This window comes from Musa acuminata, chromosome BXJ1-8 (assembly GCF_036884655.1).
Source record: "Musa acuminata AAA Group cultivar baxijiao chromosome BXJ1-8, Cavendish_Baxijiao_AAA, whole genome shotgun sequence".
In the NCBI taxonomy this organism is placed as follows: domain Eukaryota; kingdom Viridiplantae; phylum Streptophyta; class Magnoliopsida; order Zingiberales; family Musaceae; genus Musa; species Musa acuminata.
In genome coordinates, this window is record NC_088334.1 from 12,586,189 (window position 1) to 12,607,624 (window position 21,436).

The 21,436-nt window shown below is 41.9% G+C and overlaps 3 protein-coding genes across 3 annotated transcripts; 1 reads left to right on the forward strand and 2 right to left on the reverse strand.

Moving 5' to 3' along the window:
- Positions 1–4,261: 4,261 nt before the first annotated feature.
- LOC135587559 (pentatricopeptide repeat-containing protein At3g57430, chloroplastic-like) lies at positions 4,262–7,266 on the reverse strand. Its single transcript, XM_065079119.1, has one exon. It carries the CDS (start codon positions 7,028–7,030, stop codon positions 4,430–4,432), a length of 2,601 nt encoding a protein of 866 aa, XP_064935191.1. The 5' UTR covers positions 7,031–7,266; the 3' UTR covers positions 4,262–4,429.
- Positions 7,267–7,525: 259 nt separating this feature from the next.
- LOC103995003 (peptidyl-prolyl cis-trans isomerase Pin1-like) lies at positions 7,526–11,310 on the reverse strand. The gene is made up of 2 exons (XM_009415489.3): positions 11,029–11,310; positions 7,526–7,889 (listed from the first exon to the last, which is right to left on the reverse strand). The coding sequence occupies exons 1-2, from the start codon at positions 11,258–11,260 to the stop codon at positions 7,765–7,767; spliced, it is 357 nt and encodes a 118-aa protein (XP_009413764.1). The 5' UTR covers positions 11,261–11,310; the 3' UTR covers positions 7,526–7,764.
- Positions 11,311–12,801: 1,491 nt separating this feature from the next.
- On the forward strand, positions 12,802–21,015 carry LOC103995002 (calcium-dependent protein kinase 18). The gene is made up of 12 exons (XM_009415487.3): positions 12,802–13,317; positions 14,550–14,680; positions 16,398–16,439; positions 16,638–16,749; positions 16,888–16,966; positions 17,048–17,217; positions 17,632–17,758; positions 18,071–18,186; positions 18,291–18,398; positions 19,635–19,697; positions 20,164–20,337; positions 20,539–21,015. Exons 1-12 carry the CDS (start codon positions 13,000–13,002, stop codon positions 20,686–20,688), a joined length of 1,590 nt encoding a protein of 529 aa, XP_009413762.2. The 5' UTR covers positions 12,802–12,999; the 3' UTR covers positions 20,689–21,015.
- The last annotated feature ends 421 nt before the right edge of the window (positions 21,016–21,436 follow it).

Here is a 21,436-nt window from a genome sequence, read left to right on the forward strand (position 1 = left end):
CCACCCTTCGGACGAGTAGCTACGATGAGGAAGCCTTGAACGAAGGGCTGCGCGCCAGCCTCGATTTGCTCGAGGAGCGACGCGCCGACGCGCACTTAAAAGCCCTCTCTCACCAGAGAGCCGTCGCTAGGGTCTACAACAAGAAAGTACGACCTCGACCAATAAAGTTAGGCGATTTGGTCCTCCGAAAGGCCGAAGTCAGCGACCCATCCCGAACTAGGGGGAAGCTAGCCCCCAAATGGGAAGGACCTTATCGGGTCGTCGAGGTAACCCGACCAGGTACTTATCGACTCGCATCGATGAACGATTCTCCTTTGCCAAGAACCTGGAACGTCGGAAACCTCAAAAAGTTTTTCGTCTGAAACAAGCCCTTTTTCGAAGAAGGACCCCCTCCCGAAGGAAGAAGCTCTCGCCTAGGAAAAGAAGAGAGGGGACAACAAAGTTGAAAGTTCCTTCCTTTTATCAAAAATGGCAAAGCGAAATACAGGACCCGACTCAGACTGACAAAATACAGGACCCCTTTCTTCATTACAAGGACTCCTCCAGACGGTCATCGAAGGGGACCTCCTCGGGCATATCCACCCCTTGGTCCTCGGGGTGGGGAGTGAAAGGGTTCTCCTCCACCTCGAGACCAGGGTGGCAAGCGTGGAAACGGGACGTGGCGATTCGGTACCCATACTCGAAGGACACCCGCCCTGTCCGAGTCAACCCGAGCTCGAACCCCTTCGACCTCTTGTACGCCTCGAGGAGCTCCTTGTCCTTTACAGGACGAAGTCGGGCCTCCTCCGCCAGCGCTTCCGAGGCCGTCGTGGCCTCAGCCTTCGCCTCCTCCAGCTTTTTGCTGAGGGCGCTCGCCTCCGCCTTCACCAGACGGAGCTCGGTCCGCTCCACCCTTATTGTTTTCTGGAGCCCCTCGTTCGCCTTCTTGGAGGCCTCGAGCTCCGACCGGAGGCGCACCGCCTCCGCTTCCAATTCGGCCGCCCGCTGCTCAGCTGCCGCCACAGCCTCCGGACCAGACCCAGCTCGAACCTCCTCGATCTGGCGGAGGAGCTCGGCATTGCGGCTGGCGAGGCCCCCGACGACCCGGCCGGCGTCGCGCACCCTGTCCATTAGGGCCGTCGCATAATGGAGGCCCTGCACGAGGAATATCAGGTCAAGAAGGTCGGCGTTGGACGGACAAACCCAAAGACAGGAACATACGTACCCAGGTCAATGACTGAGCAGACTTGTGGAGCAGCGCATCCGAAGGGAGGGTGTACACGTCCCGAGCTATGTCGGGATGGAGCGCGCCTCGGAGGAACGCTGCGGAGAGATCCCCTCCGGCCCATACCCTATCTCCTCGGGTCAGGCCTTCCCAACGCGCCACCAGGGGCTCGCTGGACTCAGCGAGCGGGATCTCGCTCGCCAGCTGCGTCAGGAACGGCCCCCCATCTCCGGCTGGGAGACGGCATAGGTCGCGCACAGAGACGGGGCGCGGGCCCTTCCCAGCTGTCCGTCGGCTAGGACCGACCCCGCCGCGACGACGGCCCGCCGCGAGACCCCTCAACGGGGTTGTCTTCGCCCTCTTCGAAGGACGCTCAGCCTCAACTTCCAACGGAGCCTCCTCCGTGCCGGGCTCCGGGTCGGCCGGCAGAACTGGGGGAGAGGGCTCCGGGTCGGCCGGCGGAGCAGGAGCAGGGGCAGGGGGTGTCGGCGCCGGAACATCCAAAAACGAACGGAGATTCACCATCTCTGCAAGGAACGAAATGGGTCAGTGTCAGAAGTCAGCTACGCAAAACCCAGACCAGATGTCGTTGAAACGTACCCAGAGGCATCGGGCTAAGGCCCGCCTCAACCAGCCACTGTTCGGTCATGGTCCGGATGGCCTGCGACCTAGGGAGGATCTCTCTGAGCCTCCCCAGCGCTCGGCGCTCTGCGCCACCCAGACAGGGGGTGGTGTTATCGATCGTCCTCGCGGACCATCGAACCCCGAAGCCCCAATCCTGTGCACGGCTAATATAGAAGAACCTCCCCTTCCACCCCTTGTTACTGGAAGGGGCCCCTCCGACGCGAAAACCCGATCGGGCCGATAAGAAGTAGCCACCCGAACCCTTGCAAAGACGATAACAAGAGAGAAAGAGGTCGAGGGAAGGGGTGACGTCGGCATAGTGACATTCCCCCAGGAATGCCACCAAGTAACGCCAGGAATTTGGTGCCACTTGAGACGGGGAAATCCGCCATAGGGACAGGCAAGAGACGATGAGGGGATGGAGAGGGAAGCGCAGACCCGCCTCCAGGGCATCAAGGGACAGGGCGAAGCCCTTCGGGACCGGATCATACGCCCGCTGCCCCGGCTCGGGAGCACTGAGGATGTGATCCTCCGGGATACTGTAGCGCCCCCGGAGCTCCTCCAGCAAAGGCCCGCCCACAACGGAGTCCAGGTCATGTGGCCACATCAAAGCCTCGAGGGCTCGTGCCGCTTCCTCGTCCGAAGATTCGACGGGAGACGAAGGGGGGTTCCCCTCCTCAGCCCCGAGGACAGGGGAAGAAGATGAAGGGGAAGAGGGAAAAAAAGGGAGGAAAAAGGATCTCTCTAGAAACTCCTCTCCGTGATCACTGACTAGACCGTCGGAGGGGTCGGGCCGAGCTACCGACCCGACCTGTGTGCAGGTGCTCGTCCGCGACTGGACGCAATCATCGCCGCGGAACTTTCCAAGTCAGACCCCTAGCCTCAGCAACCACCGGGACCAAAGGGGCACCACGTCTGATCCCCGTCATCCGGAGCCCCGAACCAGCCGCGTCGACCCCGAGGTCACGGCTAAAAAAGTTACTTACCGTAACAACTGTCATCTCCGATTCTTCTTCTCTCTCGATTTAGGGTCCAGGATGGGTTTTTCATGGGCGGTGCTGATTTAGCTTGAATCTAGAAATTATAATCGATGATGTCTTTCGTAAAGACCTGATGCAAATATCGGATGACAATGATCTTCGACTTCCATGTTCATCTACATGTCATTTGTCATAGTGCAAATTCTGACGGTTGAAGTATCAAAAGTTGTTTGTGCCATTGCTTTGTTAATTGATGACCTGCTGATTCTTAAACCATGATATATATTTTTTCATTTACACGCACTTGGAGTATCCAATCAGGTTTAGGGTTTAAGATTAAACTTGTAATGGATTAGCATGGCTGGTTGAGTGCTACAGAGGAATCGCGAACTCTGCTTATTTGTAATAGTAAATCATTGAATTGTGATAGATTCTGTTTATATCTTCCATTCTTTGAATTTTCTTCTCTATATCTCCCTTTCAATTGTTTCTTGTGTCTTGTCTGGTTTGATGCCTGATGAGCAAACTTATATGGAGCACTTTACCCTGATTAATTGTGCTTGTTGTGTAACATCTGTGGTTGACTAGCCTACCTAGGCCTATCTACATGTCCATTGCATATGGCTCATGTCTCTGTGTCAGAAGTGATTTGAGCAAGTGATGATATCCTCAAGCTCTATTTAGGGGAATGTGGGTAACTGGGAAAAGATGGCATTTAAAGTGTGCAACAGTGTCTTCTTTATTTTTCTTTGTTTGATCAGGAAGGATCATGAAAATGTCCATTTTCCTGAAATTAATCCTTGGTAGTAATGAATGAACGATGTGTTGCTAATTATCAACAATGACATCAACAGCATTTGGGTGCAGCTCTATGCATCCATCCTGAGCTCTTCACAGTACTAAAATCACAAGCATTCAAATATGATTTTATTGTTTTAGTAGAGTCTGACTAGTTTTTCCTCTTATCTCCTTTCGCATCACTAATACTAATCGAGTCACCTCATCTAACCAAAACATCCATAGCTCTATTTAAACATTGTCCATCCCATTGTATGTGCTGATCATGATCATGATAAATGTTTTTGATCTTTTCCTTTTTGTTTATCACGATGAAGACAAGCTAATGCCGGTTGTTCTTTTGTGCTCAAGATGCATAGCTAACATTGTTTTCTACTTCTCTGTAGGCTAAAGCAAAGTCTAAAAAGAAGGCTGATGCTAAAGGTCACCACTGAGGAGAAGAATGTGGCCTGCTGTGATTGCTTTGATGAGTGTCCTTGGATCCTAGCTGTCATAAACGTCTTGTTAGCACATCCCTGCTCTGCGTTCTGGTTTGTGTTTTTCTTTTTTTGTGCTGAGACCATGCCGGACCAGCAATTGGATTATCTTTGACAAATTTTGTTTGTAATAATCGACCTCTAGTTGTGACAGGTCAAACTAGATTTCCCTCTAAAAATGAGCAGATTGTAATCTGTATCCATCGCAGGCTGGTATCATACTTAAGTTTCAATAATACATGCTATTTACCTGTCTTCGATGGGAGAAGATGCTTGCTATAAGTTACAGATCACCACCTCCTGATGTTTTAGAAAAGTTTGCAGCATTCTCCTTGCAGCAACAAATGCTACCAATAATCTCCACAAGAACACGATCCATCTCTAAAATGATGAAACCTCCTCATGTCCCTAAGAATGATCTGCCTGCCAACCAATCTTGCAATGAACTTGGTCGCCTCATGGCAGTCGTTGCACACTCGGAGGTTCTTGGCGACTCTGATGGTCGAGCCGGGGGGAGTGTTCAGTATGCCAAATGCTATGGCCAGCTTCTCGCTGTGCCCACGCAGAAGCACCTCCTTCTCCTTTTCCTCGACGTCATGGAGCACACAGGACGTATCAGGAACGTAGCCCTCCTTCTTCATCCTAGTCCATAAAGTTTCGAGGAACGAGTGGATCTGCGTGCTTTGTGGATGCGCCGAATCCCCGACCGTGAAGCGGTGGACGTCGTCTCCCACCTCTATCCAGCTGCAACCTGGCTCTTTCCGAACGCCCATCGACTTCATGTTCTTCCGGACCTCCATCGACCTGCCCCATTGTCCGGACGCAGCATATATGTTGGAGAGGAGCACGTAGTGGCTTGACTCATCAGGCTCCAGCTCAAAAAGATGTTTGGCCGCGATTTCTCCGAGTTGGGTGTGCCTGTGAATTCGACAAGCACCTAATAGGCTGCTCCACGCCGCTGCCTTGTCCGACGCTGCGTCCATGGTGGTGATGAGATGGTATGCTTCGTCCAGTTTCCCAGCTCGACCGAGCAGGTCCACAACGCAAGCGTAATGGTCTGCGTCTGGCTCGACTCCGCAGTCCTCCTTCATCCCGTGGAACAGCTCCATGCCTCGACTCACCATCCCTGAGTGGCTACACGCTGCCAGAGCTGCGATGAATGTAACCCCAGTCGGCTTCACTTCGCCTTTAGCTAACATTAGCTCGAAAAGCTCCATTGCCTCCTCGCCCTGCCCATGCATCCCGTACGCCATGATCAGCACATTCCAGGTGACCACGTTGCGTTTCGGCATTCTGTCGAACACCGCTCTTGCCACGCCTAAGCAACCACATTTCGCGTACAGGTCCACCAATGCGCTCCCCACCGCGACATCTGAATCCAGTGCGTGCCGAATGGCGTAGCCGTGGATCTCCTTCCCCTTTCCAAGTGCGGCGAGAGACCCGCAAGCAGGAAGAACAGTCATGAGAGTGATATTATTTGGTTTGACGACTTCGACTGCAGTCGAATCCCCATTTCTCTGCATCTCATTGACCAGATTGAATGCTTCAGAATAACACCCGCAAACAATGTAGCCGGAGATCATGGTGTTCCAAGAGACCACATCTCTGTCCTCCATTCCAGCAAAGATCTTACAAGAGATGTCGATCTCCCCCACCCTCGAGTACATATCCATCAGCGCATTCTGCACAAATTTATCCCCTTCCATCCCCCTCTTCAATACGTAGCCGTGCATATCTTCTTTCCTGCGGAAAGCTTCAGAACGTACGCAAGCAGGAAGGACGCTTGCCATCGTGGTCTCGTTCGGACTTAACCCTGCGACCACCTCCATCTCGATGAAGAGATTCAACGAATCATCGTCCAGCCCATTCTGCGCATAGCCAGAAATCATGGCGTTCCAAAGTCCAAGCCTTCGCTCAGAGATTCTGTCAAAAACCGCACGGCCCTTCTCCACCAGGCCGAGGTTACAGTACAGGTCGACCAAAGCACTGGCCACGAACGTGTTCATGAACAGGTCAGCATTCCTAAAGGCATATGCATGGATCTCCCTGCCAGCGTCTAACAAGTCCATGTGCGAGCAAGCGGGCAGAACGCTCGATAATGTGACACCATCGGGCTTAATTCCGGCGACAACCATTTGGTACAGCACAGAAATCGCCGCTGAGAACCGATCATTCTGCGTGAGAGCGCTAATCATGGTATTCCAAGTGACTATGTCGCGATCCTGGAACCGCTCGAACAGGGCAACTGAGTCATCCACCGCTCCCAGCTTCGCGTACATCGCTACCAGCGCATTGAAGGCGAATCTCTTTTCGTTGCAATAGGACCCGTTGCGCAACTCGTACCCGTGAAGTTCCTTCCCGAGCCTTATCCCGTCGGCCCGGTCGAGATTGGAGCAGGCGAGGGCGACGCTGACAAGGGTGAACGAGCTTGGCGGTACGGATTGCTCCTGCATGGACCGGAAGGATCCAAGCGCGAGCTCCCACAGCTCGAACATGCAAAGTGCAGCGATCATGGAGTTCCACGATACCTGGTCTCGGTCGGGGATTCCATCGAACACCTGGAGGGCGCTGCGGAGGTCACCGCACCGGGCGTACATGGTGACGAGGGTATTGGCGACGGTAACGGGGGAGGAGTGGTAGCCGTGCTTGATGACGGCTGCATGAAGCTGGCAGCCGGCGGCGGGGTCAGGAACGCCGGCGGCAGCCTTTAGGGCGGCGGGGAAGGCGAAGTGGTCAGGGGGGACGCCGGCGGAGGTCATGTCGACGTAGGTGGCGAGGGTGGCGCGGAAGCAGCCGGCGCGGGCGTGGGAGCGGAGAGTATCGACCCATGATGGGGCGGACAGAGGAGGAGGCTGTACTGGGGAGGTGGAGTTTGGGCTTGGGGGAGGGAGGGCGGGAAGGATAAGAGGGGAGGTGAGAGGGGTGGGAAATACCATAGACGAGGCCATGGTGTTGTTGCCGGATTAAAAAACGGAAGAACTAGAGCTTTCTAGTCTCCTCCGGAAGAGGTTGGTTGTAAGCGCTTTGGGACCGGCTCACAAAGTTCGTTTGGGTTTGTGGTACTCCAAATAGCAATTCTGGCTCGAAAGTTTGTAGTGATCCTGTCACATGGCTACACCTAATCAAGACAACAATGGGTCGAGAAACATATCACACACGAAGCGAGGCCGCATACACGGTCGACGAGCCAAGGGATCATAACCTAATCTTCAAAGAAGATATTTTGGTATTTGAGAATGCTCCTCACCATCATGAATCGATGCGCTCCGTTGTCCACAATCCATGCACACAAACGACAGTAGTACATGAAAACCAATCTAACATCGAGTTTTATCTCAAGCCATCTCTAACGTCAAAGTTTATGTCAACAACTAGCTTCCGATTTCACGCGCCACAAATTTCACATACAAACCAACCATAAACCACGCTTAGCAACAACCAAGTATCCAATCCAAAATATCATTAAGTACTCCAGTAATGATCCAAAGGAGAACACTCAGTCACATACTCTTATGGAAAGAGTTTAGGGCCAAAAGATTTGTAATGATGTTATAGCCCTATTATCACAAGCATAGAAAGCAAAGGTATCAGTGCGACTTATTATAGATGTCATTTATAATGTGGGTGTTTATGATGAGGAATCGGATCTGAAGTCATGGATACCTTTTCTTTAATCTGGCAATTAACCAGTTCTTAGAATGATATGGACACCACTGTCGGTGTCCACGACGTCACTAAGTTCGCCCACTTTGAGTGCATAGGTAGCTTCTTCAAAGGGCTTCTGCATCTGTCCACGCCCGAAACGACCTGCAACATTTTGAAAATACATTGAACAATAAACGAGGTCAATACAGGCAAAACCATTCATAGGGTGTCAAAAGGATGAGATGAGCAAATCATCTATTTTTCCAGCCAACACCATTCATGCGGATACTGCAAGCAAGAACGGTCGGATCCTAGAATCCTAACAAGACAAATTGAAAACTAATTTTCCAGCTCAATTTGATTAGACTGATCAAAGCAGCATAGTACAAAATCATTATATTTAAGTAGCACTGCACCAAAATTTCAATTTGTTTCGATTGCATAGAATAATGATGTGGTGTTCAATACACAGAAGGAAAAGTAGCATAATGCTATAAGAGATGTGTTTCTTAATGTCTTTTTGTATTTCAGCAAGCAAAAGCCACATTCTGCTAAGGTGCACATTGTGAAAATCTTAGCAGCCATCGATGAACAAGAGTAAATGCTGGACCTTTGATCCAAGGTACTATGGGTTTTCAAAACATAAAGTAAAAAAGTTGTGGAGTGCATTACAGGAATTATGTATAGAACCTTACCCTCGCACATGACAGAACAGACAATACAACACCTAGGTTACAATAAAGAAATCCGATGGTTGAATCTCAGGTTATGGATATACGGTAAATACCTTGTGGTTATCATCCAAACATTGTCGTAGGGCCAGAATACTGGACTTTATTGTGGTTGCTAAAAACGTATTACCTGTTGTCAAAGTTCTTGTTGAATACTAGCAAGCCTTTTTTTTAGAATAATATTTATGGAGCTGTTATAGTATGCCAACTATATTCTATGAAAACTAAGCCTTTCACCTGAAATAAGTGCCAAGAATATTAACTACCCAACCAAATTATCGAATTCATTCTCTCATTACTTTTGTCTCCTAAATTAGAAATAGAGCTTTAGAATTGATCCATTTTTGACAACACACATCCACCTAATCATGAAAAATATAATCATCAGCTTCGTAAGTGCTCGGTACAACTACACGCCCGTTGCGTCTCACTTCAACTTGATCCAAATTGAGGCTAACTACTGAAAGATTTCTCAAATAATTTCTTACTGCTTCCAGCAGCATTATTTCAACTCATTATCTATCATTTCTTTGGCAAAAAAAGGATTTGCTGGCGGAAGAATAAGCAAAAGTATCATGGTATGGTCAAGAAAACAAAAACTAGATCAAGACGGAAAACAATTAATACACAGTATATTTTCTGGTAATTTACTAAAATCATATTCAAACAGTCAGCTTAAAAAAAGTCGATGAACCTATACCCATTTAAAGCCATAAAACTTTGTGATTGTTTCACCTAACCAGAACATTCAACTGCAGCAAAAGCTTGAGGCCTTTAGACTTATTTTTGAAAGCAACTGCATATGTTTTTCATGTATAGAAGCTAATTTATCATGTAGAAACTGTCACATCTATTATCTAATGTCGTTCTATTAGCAATTACCTACCCAGGAATCACTGAAAAAAGGTGGCCTTCTTAATTTTTGCGAACTCACAGAGCAGTGTTAAGGTAGGGTCGCATCACATACCAAATGCCCATATTAGTTTCACCAAAAATCTCATGAAAAGCTTCTACTTCCTCAAGTATCATCACACCAAAGACGATCATGTTATTAGCATAAAACTCTTGCAATAGCAGCACCTCCAACAATTTGCCCACTCTAAGAGCAAAACCCCCAACACAATCATCAAAGTAAACTGAACAAATATTTCACATCACTGAACTTTAAATGTAGAATATCAACGATGGTTATAAAGTAATTCTACATCTAATCATTCCTAGTAGCATTATGTTGCCGATTTTATCCACACCAAGAAAATCCATATTTATCTTCTTTTCCATATATAGGTAAAAATTGTAGCATCAGATATTTGGTTAAGACTTCTCCTCCCACCACCCTCTCTTCCCCACCCAACCACCCCCCCCACCGCCACAAAAAGCCTCTTTCCTCCCTCATGGCTACAGTAGGAACCAGTTGCTGCCAAGTGCCAACACTTCCCCTTTTGACCTCTATTCGATGATCTACAATATAGATTTTCATATCCCTCACTTCTTAATTTTACCTCATGTAATGCACGTTGGCCCCAGTGTTATGATAATTAGGAAGTGTTATGATAATTAGGAATTTACTTGTTTAGACGCCAAGCGTAAGCATCAAATTGATATTAGAAGGCAACCCAGTCCAAGAAGGTCTCACTGATAAAGTCTGGGGAGGGTTCATGTACATCAAACTAATAGTGAAACTGATACTAGAAGGCAACCCAGTCCAAGAGACTCTCACTGATACAGTCTGGTGAAGGTTCATGTACATCAAACTAATACTATAACCACACTAATGTATGGCATCAAGCTAAACTCAATTATGATCATTCGATGAACCAAATGATCAAGAAAAATCTAAAAACAGACATGTGCATTAGTGGAGAAGCATCATTACAGGTTGTCGCTATAGTAAGTTATATTATAGCTTTTGATCACCAATTTAGACAAAGAAACAAATTACCACATCTTTCTTCCATCTCCATGATTTCATATCTAATAAAAACCTTATGCCGCTTCTAGTACTTGACCAGGGGAAATAGTAAAATTATATCCAAGTTCGCCCGAGTTCAGTTATCAAATTCAATGATGAAAATGCACTCTCAATGGTACTACAATAGATTACCAGGCTACGATAGTAGTCTCCTTGGTCTTTCAGTCCATCTCCAATCATCAAACGACTATTTTCAGTGTCATCCACTGTATAAACTGACTTAAAGACTCTACCCTACATCCATCAATGCTTTAAATTGATTAAAGGTTCTACCCTAGACGCATCAAATTCCAGATATCCATGACACCGAACCTGATTAGGGACTTCCGTTTTTACAAGCACTCAAGGAGCACAAATCGGATATCTCCTCATAATCATCATCAAAGCTAACCTCCATAGGCCAAAAGAAAGATCAAAGAAACCCACACTGCAGAGAGATCTAGATTGGAGCGAAATAACGAAAAGAAATTATCGATCGATGTATCGAAACGAACCTGTCATGATCGCCACAGAAACAGGAGCGATCTAGGTCGATCGACGCGGAACAAACCAAAAAGAAAGGGAGAAAATAAGAATCAAGGCGAGAAACCGAACATACCGAGATCACCGCCGCGCTTGGCGGAGCTGCAGTCGGAGTAGCGTGCGGCGACGTCCTGGAATCGGGCCTTGCCGGAGACGATGTCCTCGCGGAGGGTGAGGAGCTGGCCGACGGCGGCGTCGCGGGTGGTGGCGGAGATGACGCGGCCGTCCGGATCCTTCCACGAGGCCTTGCGCCGCGAACCCTCATGCTTGATCAGTATGTGCGACGCTCTCACCTGCTCCGCGGCCATCTCTCGCTTTCGCTCCTCTTCTTTTTCCTTCTTTCCTAGACCGAGAAGGTAAGAATAAAGGCCAAGAATAAAGGTTTTTTTATATTAATTTTCAGAAAGAAAAAAATAAGAAGGGATTATTTCTTTGAAAAAAAATCTCTTTTTACTTTTTAAAATAAAATATGTCTCCTATTTATATTTTTTTCTTAAATAGTATTTCTTATTTTTCTTAATCCATTGTCATTGACTTCTCATCACTATCGGTCGTCTCTATCGCCTTCGCCCTATTGTTTATCTTTCACTATCATTCATAATATTATTTCTTTCCTTTTTTCTCTCTCTCTCTTTCATTTTATTTTCTCATTTGTTAAATATTAATAAATCATTTTTTGACGATAGACTTATAAGACAGAACGAAGAGAAGGAAAAAATGATGATAACACATCAAAGAGTAATGATAGAGACAATGAGTAGAGTAGACAAGCAAAGCCCAATATTTAAGGGATCATAAAAAAGATAATATTTTTATAAAAAAAAATATTTTTCGATGAAATAGCCCAAAAAATTCTTCTTTTGATATTTATTTTAATAGACCACCACAATATCCCAATCATTCCGCTACAATCTCTTGTATAAATCTAAGACAATTAATTTTTTATATTTATATTCTTTGTGAAATTTATCTTAATACATAATTATTTTTATTATATTCGACATTACTTAACTTTCTTCACTGCATAGCTATATAGTATTTCCATCACCAATGAATAATTTCATAACTATGTTACAATTACTTAACTTTTTTCATTTCAGTTCTGTTAGAGTTAGGCGTCGGAAAGTGTTACCGTTGACTTCTTTTTGAGTTTCTGTTGGACACGTCGATTGATTTTTTTTTTGCCAGTAATATATTATTGATATTAACAATAAAAATTTTAAAAAAATGAATATATTATTGTTAATTTTATTTTTAAAAATAATATATTTTATTTTTAAAATAAAAAAATTTAAAAAATATAATTTTATCAAACAACACTTAGCAAATATTTCACTAAACACATTAATAACTACAGCTAACCGTAATTAATTATTTATGAAATGCTGACCAATAAAGTAAGGTAGGACAGGTGGGTTCGATGTGACCATATATCTCCTCGAGATTACCGAGTATTGCATACTGGTCCAGCTCATGATACAAGGAAACACGTTTTTTTTTGTCGTATGACTTCCACGTCTATCTACTGTTATTATTATTATTTCTGTGCTCTTTTAAGTTCTAATATTCTTGGATGAGACTAAGACGTGGCGATCACGCCACGAGCCATCGGTAACATTATGAAGTGCGTGGCAGACATAACCATAGTCTTTCTCTTTGTCGCTTTCAGCTTTTCTTCTCCACTTCCACATGGGAATGCCAATAGGATCCACACCTAACCTTATACAATTCATATGATTTGTTCTTTCACTTATAAATATTTATATTTGATTTATTAAAAGAGAGAAAAAAATATTACAACATATTCTTTATGTTCTATTTAGTTTTCTCATATGTACAACAAGATAACTAAAAGGGAACGACGCTCTCTCTCTCTCTCTCTTTCCAGAGACCATTTCCTTCTTTTCCTCACCCTTAAGCCCTTTCCCCCGATCGATTTTTCTCGAGACCATCAGCAATTGGATTATAATTGATTTTATGGTTATTTCTGCAACCCTAAGATAATTGGGAGGTCAAAGAGGAGTAGGAGGAGGTGGAAGGGGAGGAGATGGGCGCCTGCATCTCCAGCGCCGACCCCAAAAGCGACACCGCCGCCGCTGCCTCCACGGAGGAGCAGCAGGGCCGGCCGGAAGCGAACAGGGGGCAGCAGCAGCAGCAGAGGGTCCGCGACGGCGGGAAGGAGAAGGCGGCGGCCGGCGGGTTGGTGCCGTGCGGGAGAAGGACGAACTTTGGTTACGACAGGGATTTCGCGAGTAAGTACACGATCGGGAAGCTTCTTGGACATGGGCAGTTCGGGTACACCTTCGTGGCGACCGATAAGGCTCATGGGGATCGCGTGGCGGTGAAGCGGATCGACAAGAATAAGGTATGTAGAATTTTGTTTTGGAGAAGACGAGACGAGAAACTTGACTTGCTTGATTGCTAGGTGTTTTATGCAATGTTCCATTCGTTGGATGTTTCGATGGATAGGCGTGATCTATATGACAGCTGATTCTAGGATTTTTAGTGAACACCTCCTATACAGATTTTCATCTTTTGTGCTCTTATTGCTTTAGAAAATGTTGGTGATGATAAATAAATATTAGAGTGATATAAACTTACGGTAAAATAGCCCAAGAGTTAAGCCTGTTTCTTTTTATCTATCTTGTTTTTTCTACCATTTGTGAACTTAATGGAACCTTCTGTATCATATCCTTAAATCATCCTGGCTTTGGATCCACATTAATGATTGAGGTCAAAGTTCTTAAGACATGTCTGGATTCTTTTAGTCGGTGGTCCAGATGATCAGTTGTTCAGGATTCTTTCCTGTATCGGTGCATTTACTTCTCTGTAGTATCCTTGGAAGAAAATGGAGCTCAAAGTGTGAAATGATCAGAGCGAGAATGAGTACCGTGTTACTCATTTATGAACTAAATTGTTCCACTATGGTTTTTATTACAGCTGTCGTAGGAATTGTGATGATGAAATGCTAAAGTTTCTATGCTGCAAAGCCAAATGGATGTGATAGCCTTCCTCTTCTAAAATTAAAAAAACAAGTAAATGCAAGAAATGGATATAATATGCACGTTAAACTTCAACTTTTCTCTGATAAGCCTGTACAGTAGATTAATCTTTTGACAGACTTACAGGTATTTATTGAAGGTGGCCCTGACACACCTAGGTGCACCGTGCTAGCTCACAACCAGCATGGGCAAAGATTTAGTATTCCATGCTTGTGCTGGTCAGCTCCATCGCAGTGTGCAGAATGTCACATGTAGTGTCTGGTGGTACCACTATTCAATATTTGCAAATTAAAAGGAAAAGGTGTAACATGATTATGTTATGCTATTTGACTTGAAAATATGAACAGATGTGTGTTCTTACTTTAACTAGCTGAACAGGGGAAAAACTATGTATGTGCTACAGTGTGATAGAAGCTCATGCCTGCACTTATATTAAGTACACAGGCCTTAGATGTGAGATTTTAGTGCTTGGTAGTTATGCAATTGTTTACTGCAAACTTTCTGATAAAGAGTACTCAATAGTCAATATGATAAAATAAATAAATAAAAATATTATGCTTAGTAATTGACATCAGACATCTAAATTTCTTGGCAGATGATCCTTCCCATTGCTGTGGAGGATGTTAAGCGCGAAGTAATGATACTGAAAGCCCTAAAAGGACATGAAAATGTTGTCCATTTCTACAATGCCTATGAAGATGATTCGTTTGTATATATAGCCATGGAGTAAGTTGTTTTGTTGTATTATGAATTATCTTTCGACCTAAGTTACATTTAGAAACCATCCATACGTCTATCCCATTGCTTTTTTGATCTTTAGAGAATGAGTTACTTTGCACTTTATGACAAACGTAACCATACACGAGGCTGCCACGTCTATTTCATCAGGATATTCTCATTCTTGCTCGTCTTAGACTAGTAATAAACAGGCTGTGTTCTCTTTTTTGTAAAGCTGGTCCAGAAAATTTTGATATATTCTTTGAATATATGTTCTTTTTTGGTTATTCACTACTAAAGTTTTCCTACTGAAATTCATATTTTACTAATATAGTGTACATACAATACTTTTAAATCTTTTATTTCGACATGAATCTCTAAAAGGATGGTTATATTTGTAAACTTGCATGAAGATTTAAAAGTGCTTAATTTTCTCTTTCTTAAAAAGTATGTAATGCAAAGTAATGCTTAACCATGTTGCTGAATGTAGAGACAAGTGATTCTTTAGCTATAATAAATATATGTAGTGGATTAATGGATTATATATACAATATTATTATGCTGGTAATCTGAACATCTAACTCCTTACCTTTTCATTTCATCTTGCATCCTTGATTATCATCTGTTAATCTTCAGTTATTTTGTTGCATAGAAGAGTTGTCCAATTTATTATAAAGTACACTAGAATGTATGTTCGGATTACCATTTCACTCCATGTATCCTTATACTTGTAAAACTGAGTCATATAAAAGACATAAAGGGCCTTGATGGTAAAAATAGATGAGAAGCAGCATAATTTTTATGTTGTTGAATATGGAGAAAAGTGAATTTCATACTCGATGAGCATACATAAAATCAATTAATATGTTATTCCAGACATGAACATCAAATGAGATAGTCTAGGAAGCATGTGAGCAAGATAAAATTTTCTGAAATCAGATGTGAACAAAGTAATTTCTGCTCTATCATGTTGCTGACTGTCGAGAACAGTGATATATTCATAGACGGCATATTATATTGAACTAGTATTTGTACATAGGGCAACAAAGATCATTTTCTGGCGTGATGTATGATGATATATTCAAGATGGTATTGGGCGATAAATGGTTGTAATTGCATTTCTCTGATGAGTCAAGTTACCAAACTTGGGAGAGGCAAGTTCAGTAGTAGATAATTGTATCTGTTAATAACTTAGTACGCACATATAGATTACAGAATTATTAAATTCATTGAAGTTTTCCACTGATGTTGTAAAACTTGATATACCTAGATGTCATTGAAAGATAATTGGGCATGAGCAAGCATGTTTGCTAAGTCATAGATGTTAAAATTTTCTAGTTTTGAATAAGCCTTGCGACATTATACTTGATAACACTGGATACTGATAGTAGTTTTTTGTGGCTTGGATGTAGTGGAGGTTTTTGTGGCACTAGCATGATGAGATTCTCTGTTTTTAATTTTCGGTTGTAGATCTAAATGCTAACAAAGAGAATTGTTGGATTATTTTGGACTTCCTCAACCGCTAGGATTTCTTGTTTTCTTTAAATTTTTGGAATTGAGATCATGACGAATTTTGATATTTGCTTTTATTTTTATATGATTAGATGATGTGAGGCTTATGAACTTCTAGGCATTTGGTACTTGCTAAATATGTTTGCTTTTTTAATCTTTTCTCTATTTTATGCAATGAGTTCATGATAACTTTTGTATGTATTTTCTTTATTAGATTATGTGAAGGTGGTGAACTGCTTGATCGGATATTGGCCAAGTAAGACCTATAAGCATTTTATCTGTTCATGTTATAGAAATTTTTCTTGAAGTTCAAATAGGTATCTTGTATCCTCATGAGAATTTAGAATATGATTCTTTGTTGATGTTCTTTCCAGTTGGATCTAGTAGCTTTCTGTCTTCAAGATTGTCATTTAAAGTTTTAAACCAAGCATATGTGGGGAAATTTTCTTTACAGAAAAAACAGCCGTTATACTGAGAAAGATGCTGCAGTAGTAGTACGACAGATGCTTAAAGTTGCAGCTGAGTGTCATCTACATGGTCTGGTTCACCGAGACATGAAGCCAGAGGTAAAATTCAAATATTTGTGGTTGTATTGCTATCCAAATTTGTAAACGTCTGAAGTTTGTTTTTCCATGCAGTCGTTATAAAATCATAGGCATTCATATGTTTACAGAACTTCCTTTCTTTTATTTAAATAATTGCAGAACTTCCTATTCAAATCTACAAAAGAGGACTCACCTCTGAAGGCAACAGATTTTGGCCTATCAGACTTTATAAGGCCAGGTGTACCTAAGGTGTTGCTTATTCATGCAAATCTTGAGTGTGATAAGATTAACTAGCTCTAACTGACGTTGTCACTTGCAGGAAAGAAATTTCAAGATATTGTTGGCAGTGCATATTATGTTGCTCCGGAGGTACTAAAACGGACGTCTGGGCCTGAGTCAGATGTTTGGAGCATAGGCGTTATAACCTACATTTTGCTTTGTGGAAAGCGTCCCTTTTGGAATAGAACTGAAAATGGAATATTCAAGGAGGTTGTTTACTTTGTGGTTTTGTGATCTTTCCTGTGATAAAAGTCATATTTTGTTAGATTTTTGGTTAACAATTGGCTTTTCTCAATGAAATGAAAGTAAAAAGGTCATCGTTCCTATTTCTTAGTCTTTCTTGCTGATCTTCTGTTCACTGCCTTGTTTCTTGATGTGCCTTTTTATGTCCTGATCTTCTATATGGAGCTCGGTTCCAGTGATGGGTCTGTTAAAACTGTGATGATGATATACCAGTTTTCCATATAAAATTATTGCTTATAAAACCAATTTAAAATACTCCTGTTGTTTTTGTAGAGATAATTGATATTTGATAAACCTGGTGTAAGTATTATTATTATTATTTTACTGTTTTTATATCAATTCACAAGCAGCAATATCATGGTATGTGATGCTGGTCTACAGGTGTTAAAAACTGAGCCAGATTTTCAACGAAAGCCATGGCCAAGCATAAGCAACAGTGCCAAAGATTTTGTTAAGAAGTTATTGGTAAAGGATCCACGTGTAAGACTAACTGCTGCTCAGGCTTTGTGTAAGTATCAAGTTTGGCCATCTTGAATGTGTGCCCAAGGTCATTTGATTATAGATTGTGGTAGCATATGACAAGATGATCTTTTGTTGTTTTATTTTCATTTACTATATTATCAGTTAATGGATAAGAAATTATCTCAATAGTGGAAAAGATCCTTGTAGCCAAACCAAATAGTTGGTACATTACTGCTTGGTATTGTGTTGTTATCAATAAGAAATTAGTTTTGCTTTTAAAATCACATTTTCTTTCTACTTTCCATTCTGCTAACTTGTTGAATTCCTTCTGATAAAGGATCCTTTTTTTCTCTCTCAGCACATTCATGGGTAAGAGAAGGAGGTGATGCATTGGAAATCCCTTTGGATATTTCTGTGTTATCTAACATGCGCCAGTTTGTAAAATATAGTCGGTTTAAGCAATTTGCGCTCAGGGTAAACAAATTTGACGTTCTATAGGAAATATGTTGAATAACATATCCTTCTCATACATTGTAAATGGCTCGTTAGGAATCTAAACTATGCCATTGCATTTACAGGCATTAGCAACGACCCTCAATGAGGAGGAATTAGCTGATCTCAAAGACCAGTTTGATGCAATTGATGTTGATAAAAGTGGTGCAATCAGTCTTGAAGAAATGAGACATGTGTGTTTGTCTTGACACTCAGTTTTAAATATCTTCAGTTTATATATATTATTGTGCAAATATGGTTGCTTTCTTCCAAGAAATTTCACCTTTGAGCAGCTTTTGTTATGAAATGTTTTTCATCGATGTTGTTCTAGTTATCAGTTTTACACTTCTTTAGGCAGTGGTACAAGAAGCGTCTTTGAATTTTCTTTTTTCATCTCATAGAATTCACAACTGAAAATGCTTATGTTGACAACACACCTCTGGACAGCATTTTATTTTTAAAATGAAGTCAGTCTTATGTAGAACAAAATGACCATCCATTCAGGTTTAGTGCAAATAATATGATGTTTGGACCGTGTTCCACCATTGGTCTAGAAATGGATGGTTTGTTCATCTAACTCATCTTGCAGTTTCTGGTAGCATAAAGAACTAATATTCTTTAAGTTTGGCCTGAATGTTCTGTTTAGTTTCTCAGGCACCCATTTCAACTCTGTCGTGAGCCTTCCATACAGGTGAACTGACCAATTTTTTTATATAAGTTGGGTAACTTTGCAGTATTTTTTTTTTTTCTCGTCTTTTCCCTCTTGGATGCTTTTAACTTGCCACTTGATCCTTAGAGTGGTTCAACCTACTTGGATTCCTGCATTTTTAAAAAGGTGATCTAAACCAAAAAATACATGCAGGTTGGTCAGTCATGCAGTCCGGATAGTTTGCCCTAGAGGACATTGAACTTCATATTTGAATTGTATATCAAACCCAAGGTTTTATGTACTGATCCAATATTGATCTGTTACTGGTTTCAATGAGTTGTCGAACTCGATATATCGGGTGGTACACCAACCTGTATTGCCTGATATCACCAAAAGATAACCAAAAAAGAGAGAAAAGACATATTGAACTATATGGTCTGTCACTGGTTCTGTCGTGTAGGTATTGAGCTATAGGTTGGTAAAAAGCCTATCAGTACATATTAGTCCTGTCGGTATTGATCTATAGGCTGGTAAAAAGCCTATCGGTACATATTAGTCCTATAGGTATACAAAACCATGCTGCAGTTTTTGACATATTGTGGGTCTGCATTTTTGTTTATTGTGTTTATAACAGTTGTAGGCTTTATAACAGTTGCAATATAAATATCGGCAACAATTATTCTACATAAAATTATTATTCAGGCTTTGTTATGAATATGCCATAAGTAATGTTATAATTTTTTCAGTTAGAACAATGATTCACAATGATCATCACTTGCAGGCGCTTGCTAAAGATCTTCCTTGGAAATCGAAGGAGTCTCATGTTTTGGAGATTCTCCAAGCGGTAGGTTACAATCTTTATGAACTTTTTTCTTGCTTTTTTTTCTTCTTGGTAAAACATTTTCCCATTTTTGTATGCATTATCCAGTACTAAACATTTCTTTTGCTAATCGAATTGAGTGATGGCTTGGAACTGTTGGTGGCAGTAATTTTGCACTTCCTTTTAAGATCAGGCCTTTTTCCTGTGACAATCAAAAGATGAGACTTTGAGGGTATTCAAAATAAGCTAAAGGTTTCTTGCCATTTTAGCTTGTCAATTACATAGAAAGTTAGTCTTAGGGTCATTCTTCTGCACTCTAAATCGGAAAGAACCTAGTATCATTCAGGAATTGATCTTTTGCACGCATTCTTGATAGAATCCTATTGGTTACTTTGTAGGCTTGCGTTTTAGTTGTTTACATATATCAGGATACCTACAACTTTTTCTTCAGAGTTGAAGTTCTAAAACCAGTACTTTTCTTCTGGAGCAGATGGACAGCAATACAGATGGCCTTATCGACTTTGAAGAATTTGTAGCTGCTGCTTTGCATATGCATCAGTTGGTGGAGCTCGACTCTGAAAAGTGGCGGTCGCTTTCACAAGCTGCTTTTGATAAGTTTGATGTGGACAGAGATGGATATATCACACCTGAGGAACTTCGAATGGTACAATTTCTTTGGAACATTTTCTGATTCTGAATGCATGCTTTATTTGTTTCAGAAACAAACTATAACCTGTTTTGTTTGCACAATAACATTGACATTCTTAGATTATATTATCCTTGAGTGATCTTGACCTCTCGCTGCAGCGTGCAAATAGATGGTTAAGAATTTGAGCCTAATAGATAGTTACTTCAATATTTGCAGCACACGGGTTTGAAGGGCTCCATTGATCCACTACTAGAGGAGGTTGACATCGACAAGGATGGGAAAATCAGCCTGGATGAATTCCGCAGACTCCTAAAAACCGCAAGCATGGGATCTCGCAATGTGCCAAATCGATCTACTGGTCACTGATCCTCGGAAGTTGTAGCTCATAGAGAATGGAGAAGGTTGAAGAAATCTTGAGTTCGATGTTTACAAGTGCTTTTGTGACATGTTTGGTGCACTTTCTTTAGTATGCATCATGTTTTAGTATGTAAGGATTAGAAAAGCTTACCATTCTGAAGAGAGCATGTTAAGTCAAGGTTGTTAACCATACTTTTCTCTCTGTAACTCGGACGTCGTTGGCATGGTGGTGGGCTCACTTTTTTATGTTTTTTTGGAATGTGACCATATATGTGAGACGATGTCTCATTATGTGACATATTAAATGCAAATTTGTATAAATACTTTCTTTTGTAAGACTATGTGTTTTATTTTTGTCCAATCATAATTTCATCCTTGTGACAAGTGTCACGACTCGGAACTGATTGATTAACTAGTTTATTAATTTTATTCCATCCATGGATAATTTTTTTTACTAAAATGTTTTCATCGATTTTGATACCAAATATTATGATTCAAATGTAATGAGCTAATTAGTATATGAATTTTATTTCATTGAATGGTCTTAAACCCTCTTATCATAGCCAAATACTAAATACTAAATCAATTCGATTTTGATATCAAATATCACGATCCAAACTTAGATGGATTATAACTAACCTATCAATCTTGTTTAACCTAAGTCATTAATCAAAATAATTAGATTGAAATTGATAATAATCTATTCATTATAATAATATAATCTTAGTCTTATCTATTTTTGATTGAAAACTAATCG

Coding starts and splice junctions, on each gene's coding strand:
- LOC135587559 (XM_065079119.1), bottom strand. CDS start 7,030: ATGGCCTCGTCTATGGTATTTCCCACCCCTCTCACCTCCCCTCTTATC.
- LOC103995003 (XM_009415489.3), bottom strand. CDS start 11,260: ATGGCCGCGGAGCAGGTGAGAGCGTCGCACATACTGATCAAGCATGAG. Junction 7,890..11,028: donor CAAGCGCGGCGGTGATCTCG/GTATGTTCGGTT, acceptor AAAATGTTGCAG/GTCGTTTCGGGCGTGGACAG.
- LOC103995002 (XM_009415487.3), top strand. CDS start 13,000: ATGGGCGCCTGCATCTCCAGCGCCGACCCCAAAAGCGACACCGCCGCC. Junction 13,318..14,549: donor AGCGGATCGACAAGAATAAG/GTATGTAGAATT, acceptor ATTTCTTGGCAG/ATGATCCTTCCCATTGCTGT. Junction 16,967..17,047: donor ATCAGACTTTATAAGGCCAG/GTGTACCTAAGG, acceptor TGTCACTTGCAG/GAAAGAAATTTCAAGATATT.